At 47.5% G+C, this 11,591-nt stretch overlaps 1 protein-coding gene across 4 annotated transcripts in view; it reads left to right on the top strand.

Annotated features, from left to right (window-relative positions):
* The first annotated feature begins 603 nt into the window (after positions 1–603).
* Positions 604–11,591, top strand: part of LOC139159763 (class I histocompatibility antigen, F10 alpha chain-like) — a 30,377-nt gene continuing 19,389 nt past the window's right edge. For 2 of the 4 annotated variants that reach the window (XM_070737139.1, XM_070737137.1), the window contains exons 1-2: positions 604–1,157; positions 6,020–6,295. In XM_070737139.1, coding sequence (XP_070593240.1) covers positions 1,088–1,157; positions 6,020–6,295 — 346 coding nt within the window. In that variant the 5' untranslated portion in view covers positions 604–1,087. The remainder of the gene's footprint in view (positions 1,158–6,019; positions 6,296–11,591) is intronic. The other 2 variants (XM_070737140.1, XM_070737138.1) reach the window with 2 other exon arrangements.

Below are 11,591 nucleotides of genomic sequence, written 5' to 3'. Positions count from 1 at the left end.
AGCCTCCTATTTCCATCCGCAAAATACAACGAGTCGCAACCTAGCCCAACGCTAAACCACAAAAACTAAGTTTGGCCCTGAGCCAGCTTAGTACAGTATGCTATGCCAAGGCCACTGCCTGCCTACCCGCCTCGTCTGAATGCAAATACTGTTACTTCAGCAGCCCTCCTCTCCCTGCCCTCCATTTTGCTCCGTTCTGATCCGGGTAAGACAGTTTTCCCCTCCATCAGGCCACACCTCTCCCCCCTACCGGATCTTCTCCCCGCCATTTTGCAGTGGCTTGGCTGCCTGGTTTCCCTCTTGTATCGTGTTGTCTCCATGGGAACAAGAAGACGCTCTGGGCTCCTCCCCTTTTTTGTCTTGGGGTCTCCGGGGATGAAGAAATCCCGCTTGCAGCCTGCAGAGGGCGACATTCTTCCTCCCATGGGCAGCGGAACCCTCCACACAGACGCCCATCAGAAGGAACAGAGGCACTTTCGGAGCACGTGGTTCTGGCTGGGGAGGATTAAAGAAGAGGAGGGAGGGGGGAAAGGTGGCGGGAAAGAGGCGGGGCCGAGAGAGCAGAAGCCACGCCCTCCCCTCTGGGTTTCCCGCTGCTTCTTTGGAGGATCGGAGCTGGATCCTTCGGGAGAAGCTCCTGGATTCTACTCGGGACAGGTGGGGCTGCTCTCCCTCCGGCCAGGAGATCTTCTCCCCGCCAACAGGAAGAGAGCTGCGGATCCCCCTCTTCGGCTTGCCGGGGTTTTCCTCGGAGAGATCGAGAGCTCTAACGTTGCCTCTGGGGAGTGGATCCCTCCAAGGGGGCTCCTCGCCCTGCCAAGAATCCCCGGGTGGATCCGAGAAGGACATTTGGGGTAAAGTTTCTTCCAGAAGGTCTCTCTGTGGTCCGTCAGAGGAGGGGATCTCCGAGCATTCAGCTGGAAAAAGTGGAGTAAACGGAGCTTTAAAAAGTTCGCGCAGGGGAGGGGAGCGTTGATTGGCTAATAATTGTCAACTCGCCAGGGGAATCCCGGTTCGGACCCTGGAGCGCCTGCGCAGTCGGGGGCGTTTGGTTACAAGGAGGTGCGCGACGGGGACCGCCGAAGCGATGGGGCCGCGTTGGGGGCTCCTCGGGCTTCTCCTGGCCGCCGGTTGCTGCCTTCTGGAGAGCAAACGCAGTGAGTACCGTCACCCGTGGTTGGAGGTTGAAGCTCGGGTCAGGGTAGGTGAGTCAGAAGTGGGGGATCAACCTGCGACCGGATCCCAGTTCTTTTTTTAAAAAAGTATTTTTATTGATTCTTAACCATTTTAATATACACACAGCATAAAACAGTGCAGAGTGAAAGGTGCCCACCACCCCGACACATACACATACCTCACCACCAAATCGGGGTGTTTTCTTATATAACCCACTTTGACCCAAGAGCAATACAGTATATCTATTTACATATTATAGAGCAGTGGTTCTCAACCTTTTTAATGCCGGGACCCCTTAATAGTTCCTCATGTTGTGGTGACCCCCAACCATAAGTCGAACGGCAATTCTCCCAACAAAGCTTGTAGCTGATTGGCTGGGAGGTCAGAGGGACGCCCCCACTAAATGCCTGATTGGTTGGATTGTAAATATGTTCCAAGGGACCAGAATAGAAGCTTTAGTTCCTAACACCATGGGAAATTTGTCTTTTCCTGTGGTCTTAGGCGACCCCTGGGAAACAGCCATTCGACCCCCAAAGGGGTCCCGACCCCCAGGTTGAGAACCACTGTTATAGAGTGATTCCAATTTATTTCTTGTAGCTTGGTCTCAGATCCTACTCGCCACATATCATCTTACCCCATCAATTGTCTCAAGTCAGTTTCATTATCCAAATGTATCCTTTTATCCATCATTTCAAATTGAATATGGTCCATCATGTACCTATAACAATTTTGCATTGTCCATTTTGTTGCATCCTTCCAACCCAAAGCTAATACCGCCTGAGCGCTTTCTATCGCTGCTTGTTTTATTTCTCTAAATTCTCCCATCGCATTACTTTTAACTAATACTGCCATTTCCTTAGTGATTGTCCATTGTGTATTTAACATTCTATTTATGTCCTCTTGCACTTTTTGCCAAAATTCCTGCACTATGGGGCATTCCCAAAACATATGCATAAATACTCCTTTATCTTGACACCCGTGCCAACAAATACCCCTGACATTCTGCTGAAAGTGTGCGAGTTGAACGGGAGTATAATACCACTTATGTAATATTTTCCTTCTCATTTCCCTAATTCTTGTATTCTTAATTTTCCTTATATTGTCTACTGTATTTTCCATCTCTTGTACCTCTACTTGTATCTCATTTTGCTACCATTTAGTCAATCCTTGAATCGTGTCCCCGTCTGACTGCACTAGCAACTTATATATATTGGTTGCTTGCACCTTTATACCCTCACTTTTTTCACCGGATCCCAGTTCTTGACTTTTTTTGCACCCCAACGGAAATCCTGGCAGGACCCAGGGGAAGAGCCTTCTCTGTGGCGGCCCTGGCCCTCTGGAACCAACTCCCCCAGAGATTAGAACTGCCCCCACCCTCCTTGCCTTTCGTAAACAACTTAAAACCCACCTCTGCCGCCAGGCATGGGGGAATTGAGATCCTCTTTCCCCCTAGGCCTTTACAATTCTATGCATGGTATGTATGTATGTATGTTTTTATATTAATGGATTTTTAATCATTTCTAATACCAAATTATTATTGTACGCTGTTTTATTGTCGCTGTTAGCCGCCCCGAGTCTCCGGAGAGGGGCGGCAAACAAATCCAATCCAATAAATAAATAAACAAACAAACAAACAAACAAACCCCTGAAGGTGGCAGTAGAGTAGAAGAGTAGAGTAGAGCAGGGGTCCCCAACCTTTTGGACCTCAGGGACCACCAAGGTCATAATTTTAAATCCCACAGATGCTTAATTCATAACTTTAATTGGCGCAGGCCACTAATGTAATTTTTTTTTAAAAAAAGATAAATGCATTTGTAAAATAATGACGCAAGAACTTCTATTATACTAATATGAAATGCACCTATTTAACATAACAAAATTACAAATGCTTATTTGACTATAATAAAATTATTTAAATCATAAAATCTTTAAAGGTTCTTTAACTGTAACAGAATTATTAAAAGTAGTGTAATTATTACAAAATAATTGAAGTTTATTTGATGGTGGCTTGCTGATGTTGTTGGGTGGATCTGTAGTCCTTCCCTTCCCTCTCCTTTCCCTTTCTTCCTTGACTGGATTAATTGCACTCGGACATATCTGGCCCAGGGGCCAAGATTGCTCCATGGACCACCCAAATTTTCTCATGGACCACCAGTGGTCCACAAACCACAGATTGGTGACCTAAGTAGTGTAGTGTAGTGTAGAACACCTTGGAGGTCCTCTATTCCTGTTCCACTATTTATTTATTTATTTATTCATTCATTCATTCATTCATTCATTCATTCATTCATTCATTCATTTATTTATTGTTAGAGTTGGAAGGGACCATGCGGGTCATCAAGTCCAACCCCCTGCCTAAGCAGGAACCCTATAGCATCCCAGCCAAATGACAGCCCAATTTCCTCTTTAAAATGTCCAGAGTATTGGAGTTCACAACGTCCACTAGTAGGATGTTCCACTGGTTGATCGTTCTGACTATCAGAAAGTTTGTTTGTTTGTTTGTTTGTTTGTTGATTGATTGATTGATTGATTGGATTTGTATGCCGCCCCTCTCCGTGGACTGGGGCGGCTAACAACAGTGACAAAAAACAGAATGTAAAAATCCAATACTACAACAGCTAAAAACCCTTGTTGTAAAACCAATCATACATACAAACATACCATGCATAAATTGTAGAAGCCTAGGGGGAAAAATTATCTTAATTCCCCCATGCCTGACAGCAGAGGTGGGTTTTGAGGAGCTTACGAAAGGCAAGGAGGGTGGGGGCTATTCTAATCTCTGGAGGGAGTTGGTTCCAGAGGGTCGGGGCCGCCACAGAGAAGGCTCTTCCCCTGGGCCCCACCAACCGACATTGCTTAGTTGACGGGACCCGGAGAAGGCCGACTCTTTGGGACCTAACTGGTCGCTGGGATTCGTGCGGCAGAAGGTGGTCCCTGAGATAATCTGGCCCGGTGCCATGAAGGGCTTTATAGGTCATATAGGTCCTTATTTCCAGGTTGAATCTCTCCATGGTCACTATATACCAGTGATGGCAAACCTTTTTTTCCTCCTGTGCCGAAAGAGCCTTTGTGTGCACTATCGAGTATCTGTGAATGCCTACAGCCATAATTCAATGCCTGGGGCTTCTCCCATCCTCCCGAGACCCTCTGGAGACTGGAAACGGCCTGTTTCCCAACTTCTGGTGGGTTCAGTAGTCTTGTGTTTTGCCTTCCCCAGGCTCCAAAGGCCCTCCAAGAGCCTCTGTCAGCCAAAAATCAGCCGGCCGGCACACACATGCAGGTTGGAGATGAGCTAGGGCAACGGCTCACGTGCCAGCAGATATGGCTCCGCGTGCCACCTGTGGCACCCAGGCCATAGGTTCACCATCACTGATCTATACAGTGTACTCTCCTCCTCCTCTATTCTCTGCTTTCCTATTCTCCTACTCCCCTACTAAATACAGTGGTACCTCATGATACGAACTTAATTGGTTCCAGGAGGAGGTTCATAAGGGGAAAAGTTCGTAAGATGAAACAATGTTTCCCATAGGAATCAATGTAAAAGCAAATAATGTGTGCAAATCCTTCCCAAACTTTAGAAGGGAGGCGAACAGAGGGCAGGGAGGAGCAGCTAAAGGGGGCGGGTGGAAGAAGCAAGGCTAGGCTAAAGGGTGAGGGGAAGGAAGCAAGGCAAGGGGGGCGCCCCTCCCTTTTCTTTCTTCAAAAGACACCCTTTCAGTGCCTCTGCAAGGACGCTGTTCTCCTACTTTTGTTAATGCAAAGTCTTTCCCCCTCCAAGCCGCCCCTCCCTTTTCTTTCTTCAAAAGACACCCTTTCAGTGCCTCTGCAAGCAGGCTGTTCTCTCCAAAGTCTTTCCCCCTGCAAGCCGCCCCTCCCTTTTCTTCAAAAGACACCGTTTGCTGTTCTCTCCAAAGTCTTTCCCCCTGCAAGCCGCCCCTCCCTTTTCTTTCTTCAAAAGAGTGGGGGGAAAAGAAACCCCTTCATCCCAGCAGCAGCGGCTTGGATTTGTAAAGTGAAAATAGTTCGGAAGAAGAGGCGAAAAAATCTTAAACACCGTGTTCGTATCTTGAAAAGTTCGTTAGAAGAGGCGTTCGTAAGATGAGGTACCACTGTACTAGAATAGAATTCAATTCAATTCTTTATTGGCCATGTCTGATTGGACACACAAGGAATTCGTCTTGGTTCTGTTCTGTTCTGGTCCTTTGCTATTTCTATTGCTGCCCTGTGGGCTATATTTAAGCATCCCACCCCTCCACTATAGCAAAAGCAGAACTGAAGATCACATGCCAACATTTCCTGGCTAACTTCCTCCAAACAGTTCTTCTCCACCCTGGCCTCTGCTTGTGCAATTATATCTCAGTAAATTGTTTTTACAACAGTCTTACATTCCTCTCCCAAGGAAATGACCTTGAAGACTGAGTGTCTTTGAGAGGCCCGCTTCTTACGGGTTCCCTCCCTCCAGAGTTCCTGGCAGGCTGACAGTGTCAGGCCACAGTCATCATTTGGATCGCTACATATTGTTTTTATCACTGTTGTTAGCCACCCCGAGTCCGCAGAGAGGGGCGGCATACAAATCCAATAAACAAACAAACAAACAAACAGTGTGATCAACCTGGCTCTGATAATAAATCGAACCTTGGATGAAAGAATTGGACTGGAATCTGATGTATTTCTCAGATGCTATTTGGGGCACTGACAGCCAGCCAAAGAATGCGAAGCTCAAATGTATCGTGGCAGCTCTGGACAGTTCCTTATTGCACCTCATGCTATTGCAACTCCTCTGGAGTCTCAGTCTGCAGCCCGTTTCCCCCTCCAAATCCACCCTGTCCTGGTTTCTCCCTAGGCTCTTCCCCCCACGTCATCCGTGTGAGCTACTCCTCTGCGACTGAGGATTGTCCGGGGCTGCCACTCTTCTCCGCCGAGGGTTACGTGAACAATGAGCTCATCACTCGCTATGAAAGCCGCACCAGGAAGATGCATCCTCGGGTAGACTGGATAAATACACTGGAGAAGGAAGATCCCAGATTCTACGACAGGTACACCTCGATTTTGCGAGATGACCAGGAGGACTTTCAGGAGAATGTGTACATGCTCCAAAAACGTTACAACCAAAGTGGAGGTGAGTGAGCAGTGAGCGGGTAGTGGATGGTATCCTGCAAGAGGAAAGCAATAGAGGGAAAAGCTCCATTTTTCTTACGGATCTTCCTGCCTTCCTCATTAATTGGCTCAATAAGCTTGTTCCATGGTTTCATGGTAAATGATTTAGCTTTACTAGATAAATGGTCAAAGCAATGGAAACTGCAGTTTAATGTTTCCAAATGTAAAATAATGAACTTGGGGAAAAGGAGTCCTCAATTGGAGTATTGCATTGGCAGTTCTGTGTTAGCAAAAACTTCAGAAAAGAAGGATTTAGGGTTAGGGGTAGTGATTTCTGACAGTCTCAAAATGGGTGAGCAGTGTGGTCGGGCAGTAGGAAAAGCAAGTAGGATGCTTGACTGCATAGCTAGAGGTATAACAAGCAGGAAGAGGGAGATTGTGAACCCCTTATATAGAGTGCTGGTGAGACCACATTTGGAATACTGTGTTCAGTTCTGGAGACCTCACCTACAAAAAGATATTGACAAAATTGAACGGGTCCAAAGACAAGCTACAAGAATGGTGGAAGGTCTTAAGCATAAAACGTATCAGGAAAGACTTAATGAACTCAATCTGTATAGTCTGGAGGACAGAAGGGAAAGGGGGGACATGATCAAAACATTTAAATATGTTAAAGCGTTAAATAAGGTTCAGGAGGAAAGTGTTTTTAATAGGAAAGTGAACACAAGAACAAGGGGACACAATCTGAAGTTAGTTGGGGGAAAGATCAAAAGCAACGTGAGAAAATATTATTTCACTGAAAGAGTAGTAGATCCTTGGAACAAACTTCCAGCAGACGTGGTTGGTAAATCCACAGTAACTGAATTTAAACATGCCTGGGATAAACATATATCCATCCTAAGATAAAATACAGAAAATAGTATAAGGGCAGTCTAGATCAGCGTTTCCCAACCGGTGTGCCGCGGCACACTAGTGTGCCGCGAGACACAGTCAGGTGTGCCGCCAAGCTCCTAGGGAAGCTCCAGCTGGGCGGGGCGCTGCCGGTGCCTCCGAGCTCCCACTCGCAGCTGTCCCCCGGTTCCTGCCCGTTGCCGCGGTTTCTGGCGCTCTCCTGCTGGGCCCCAAAGAAGGAAGGCGGGAAAAAGGAGAGCGAGTGGGAGCTCGGAGGCACCGGCAGCGCCCCGCCCAGCTGGAGTTTCCTGGCGTCGGCGGCAAGTGTCCTTTGGGCCCGGCGGGAGGGCACTGGCGGTGGGAGCGGGAGCGTGCCGGCTGCAGCAGCCCCAGGCAGTCGCGGGGAGAGGGGGGGCGGCGAGAGGGGAGCATCAGCGCCACCCCTCTACGAGCAGCAAGAGCCTCAGCGACAGGGCACGCCGTTTGCCTTTCGGCTCCGTCGCTGAGGCTTTTGCTGCTCGTGGAGGGGAAGGCGCCGATGCCCAAAGCCTCAGCGACGTTTGGCTGCCGGGGGGGGTGGGGAGGAGAAAATCCTCCCCCCCCTCCAGGAGCAGCAAAAGCCTAAGTGACGGATCGCGCCGTTTGCCTTTCGGCTCCGTCGCTGAGGCTTTTGCTGCTCGTGGAGGGGGGGTTGGCGGTGCCGATGCCAAATGCTTTCCCTCCGCGGTGGGGGGTGGAGGGCAGCCGCAGTCAGCCCCAGGAGACAAAGAGGGAATGAGAGAAAGGAAAGAGACAGAAAGGGAGGGAGAGAAAGAACAAGTGAGAGATAGAAAGGATAGAGAGAAAGGGAATGAGAGAAAGGAAAGAGAGAGAAAGGGAGGGAGAGAAGGAATGAGGGAAAAAGGGAGGAAGAGAGAGAAATGAGAAACATGAGAGAGAAAAGGGGGAAAGACAGGAGAAGTACCCAGAAATGAGACAGTGGTATAAATTTCAGGAGGGATGATTGATGATTGACTGTACAGGTATTTATAAGGGGATGTTACCTGGGATTGTATATATGAGGGGGTTATTTATGTATGTATGTATGTATTTATTTATTTATTTATTTATTTATTTGATTTGTGTCATTTTGGTTGGTGGTGTGCCCCAGAATTTTGTAAATGTAAAAAATGTGCCGCGGCTCAAAAAAGGTTGAAAATCACTGGTCTAGATGGACCATGAGGTCTTTTTCTGCCGTCAGTCTTCTATGTTTCTATATATTTCTATTACACTTGTATGCTGCCCCTCTCTGAACCCTCAAATCATGATGATTTCAAGGGAGACTCAGTTTTGATCATAAACCCCTTTTTTACCCCAGAGCCTTTTGAATGGGAAGACCCAACCACTGGCTGAAAACGCCGGTACACGTGGACCAGACTGCCACAAGGCTTTAAGAATTCCCCGACCCTATTCAGGGCAGCCCTGGCCACGGATCTCGAAGACCTAGTTTTACCACCTCCAAATGTTGTTTTACAATACGTGGATGATCTATTGGTGACAGGTTGCACAAAAGACGAGTGCTGGGAAAACACGTCCCAACTCTTATTGCTCTTACAAGAAAGAGGCTACAAAGCCTCTAGAAAGAAAGCCCAACTAGTGCAGCAGAATGTCCGATATTTTGGATACGATATCCAGAAAGGCCAACGTACACTAGGTCACGAAAGAAAACAAGCCATATGTCAATTGCCCGAACCTAAAACGAAGCGGGATCTGCGAGGGTTCTTGGGAGCTGCCGGCTTCTGTAGGATCTGGATCCCCAACTTTAGTGTTATCTCAAAGCCACTTTACGAGGTAACGAAGGGCAGTGAGAAAGAGCCCCTCCAATGGGGAACAGTCGAAAAATCCAGCTTCCAAGCTTTAAAGAAGGCTTTGTTGGATGCCCCCAGTCTTGCCCTGCCCGATCTTGAAAAGCCATTCTGTCTTTTTGCAGACACCAAACAGAACATAGCCGTAGGTGTCCTAACGCAAAAGCTAGGCAATTGGCAACGGCCAGTTGCCTACCTTTCCAAACAGTTAGACAGGGTATCCCAAGGGTGGCCGGCTTGCCTCAAGGCCATCGCGGGAACTGCCCTCCTGAGCCAGGAGGCGAACAAGCTCACCTTCAGCCAGGATCTGCACATTCAAACCCCACATGCCCTAAAAGCGGTTCTCGAAGCAAAGGGACACATGTGGCTCACTAATCCGAGAATCCTGAAATACCAAGCAATGTTGACCCATAATCGTTCAGTCACCCTGGCCCAGTCTGCCGCTTTGAACCCAGCTACCCTTTTGCCCGAACCAGACTTAGTCCAAGTCCATGATTGCATCCAGACATAGAAACATAGAAGACGGACGGCAGAAAAAGACCTCATGGTCCATCTAGTCTGCCCTTATACTATTTCCTGTATTTTATCTTACAATGGATATATGTTTATCCCAGGCATGTTTAAATTCAGTTACTGTGGATTTACCAACCACGTCTGCTGGAAGTTTGTTCCAAGGATCTACTACTCTTTCAGTAAAATAATATTTTCTCATGTTGCCTTTGATCTTTCCCCCAACTAACTTCAGATTGTGTCCCCTTGTCCTTGTGTTCACTTTCCTATTAAAAACACTTCCCTCCTGAACCCTATTTAACCCTTTAACATATTTAAATGTTTGGATCATGTCCCCCCTTTTCCTTCTGTCCTCCAGACTATACAGATTGAGTTCATTAAGTCTTTCCTGATACGTTTTATGCTTAAGACCTTCCACCATTCTTGTAGCCCATCTTTGGACCCGTTCAATTTTGTCAATATCTTTTTGTAGCTGAGGTCTCCAGAACTGAACACAGTACTCCAAATGTGGTCTCACCAGCGCTCTATATAAGGGGATCACAATCTCCCTCTTCCTGCTTGTTATACCTCTAGCTATGCAGCCAAGCATCCTACTTGCTTTTCCTACCGCCGGACCACACTGCTCACCCATTTTGAGACTGTCAGAAATCACTATCCCTAACCCTAAATCCTTCTCTTCTGAAGTTTTTGCTAACACAGAACTGCCAGTGCAATACTCAGATTGAGGATTCCTTTTCCCCAAGTGCATTATTTTACATTTGGAAAGATTAAGCTGCAATTTCCATTGCTTTGACCATTTATCTAGTAAAGCTAAATCATTTACCATATTACAGACCCCTCCAGGAATATCAACCCTATTGCACACTTTAGAGTCATCGGCAAATAGGCAAACCTTCCCTACCAGACCTTCCCCTATGTCACTCACAAACATATTAAAAAGAATAGGACCCAGAACAGACCCTTGTGGCACACCGCTTGTAACCTGTCTCTGCTCAGAATACTCACCATTAACAATAACTCTCTGATGTCTATGCTAATTGATGATGTCTAGACTATTGATGAAACTTTTGCTAGCCGTCCAAGCATGACTGATGTTCTGATACAAGGTGTGCATCATGTGCTCTACATGGACGGTACTAGCTTTCTTTTAGACGGTGTCCGAAAAGCGGGTTACACAGTTGTAACCCTCTCGGACATCTGGGAAGCCTTGCCCCTCCCTCCTGGAACTAGCGCCCAGATTGCCGAACTACATGCGCTCACAAGAGCCATGGAGCTAGCTGAAGGGAAATGCGTCAATATATACATTGACTCTAAATGCGCTTTCCTGACAGTCCAGGTTCATGGGGCTCTCTACAAAGAGAGAGAGATCTCATTACTGCGGGAGGGAAGGACATTAAATACGGTGCCCAGATTTTGCGTCTCCTCGACAGTGTGTGGCTACCAACGAAAGTGGCGGTTATGCATTGCCGAGGACACCAAAAGGGTCACACTGATGTTGAATTGGGAAATGCGAAGGCAGATAGGGAAGCTCGCTTAGCAGCCCTGACACCTCTCTCTAAGACCCCATCGGAAATGCCATCTCATTCTTTTGCCTTGTGGATCCCCGACACCCCCATGGCGCCTCACTACTCGCGGGAAGATGTCAAACTCACCATCCCTTTAGAAGCAACACAAACAGAGGAAGGGTGGTGGGTGTTGCCTGACAAACGGGTTTTCATCCCGACTCATTTAGCCTGGGAGGTTGTTAACCAGGTTCATCGCCAGCTACACTTAGGGGAAACGGCTCTAGCCGATGCCCTCAAAAGGGAAGTCTATATTAACAAACTCCATTCACTGGCTGCGAATGTGTGCGCCAGATGTGAAATCTGCGCTGTTAATAACCCCAGACAAGGTCCCTCACTCCCGCAGGGACACCAGCCGCGGGGTAATTACCCTTTTGACTCCCTTATGATAGACTTTACTGACATGCCCCGCTCTGGCCCCTATAATGCCTTGCTAGTTTGTTTGTTTGTTTGTTTGTTTGTTTGTTTTGTCCAATACACAATGAGGGTTTTAGTGGGTATATATCAATAT

This window comes from Erythrolamprus reginae, chromosome 2 (assembly GCF_031021105.1).
Source record: "Erythrolamprus reginae isolate rEryReg1 chromosome 2, rEryReg1.hap1, whole genome shotgun sequence".
In the NCBI taxonomy this organism is placed as follows: Eukaryota; Metazoa; Chordata; class Lepidosauria; order Squamata; family Dipsadidae; genus Erythrolamprus; species Erythrolamprus reginae.
The sequence above is the reverse complement of the archived record's forward strand: the minus strand, read 5'-3'. Positions and strand labels throughout refer to the sequence as shown.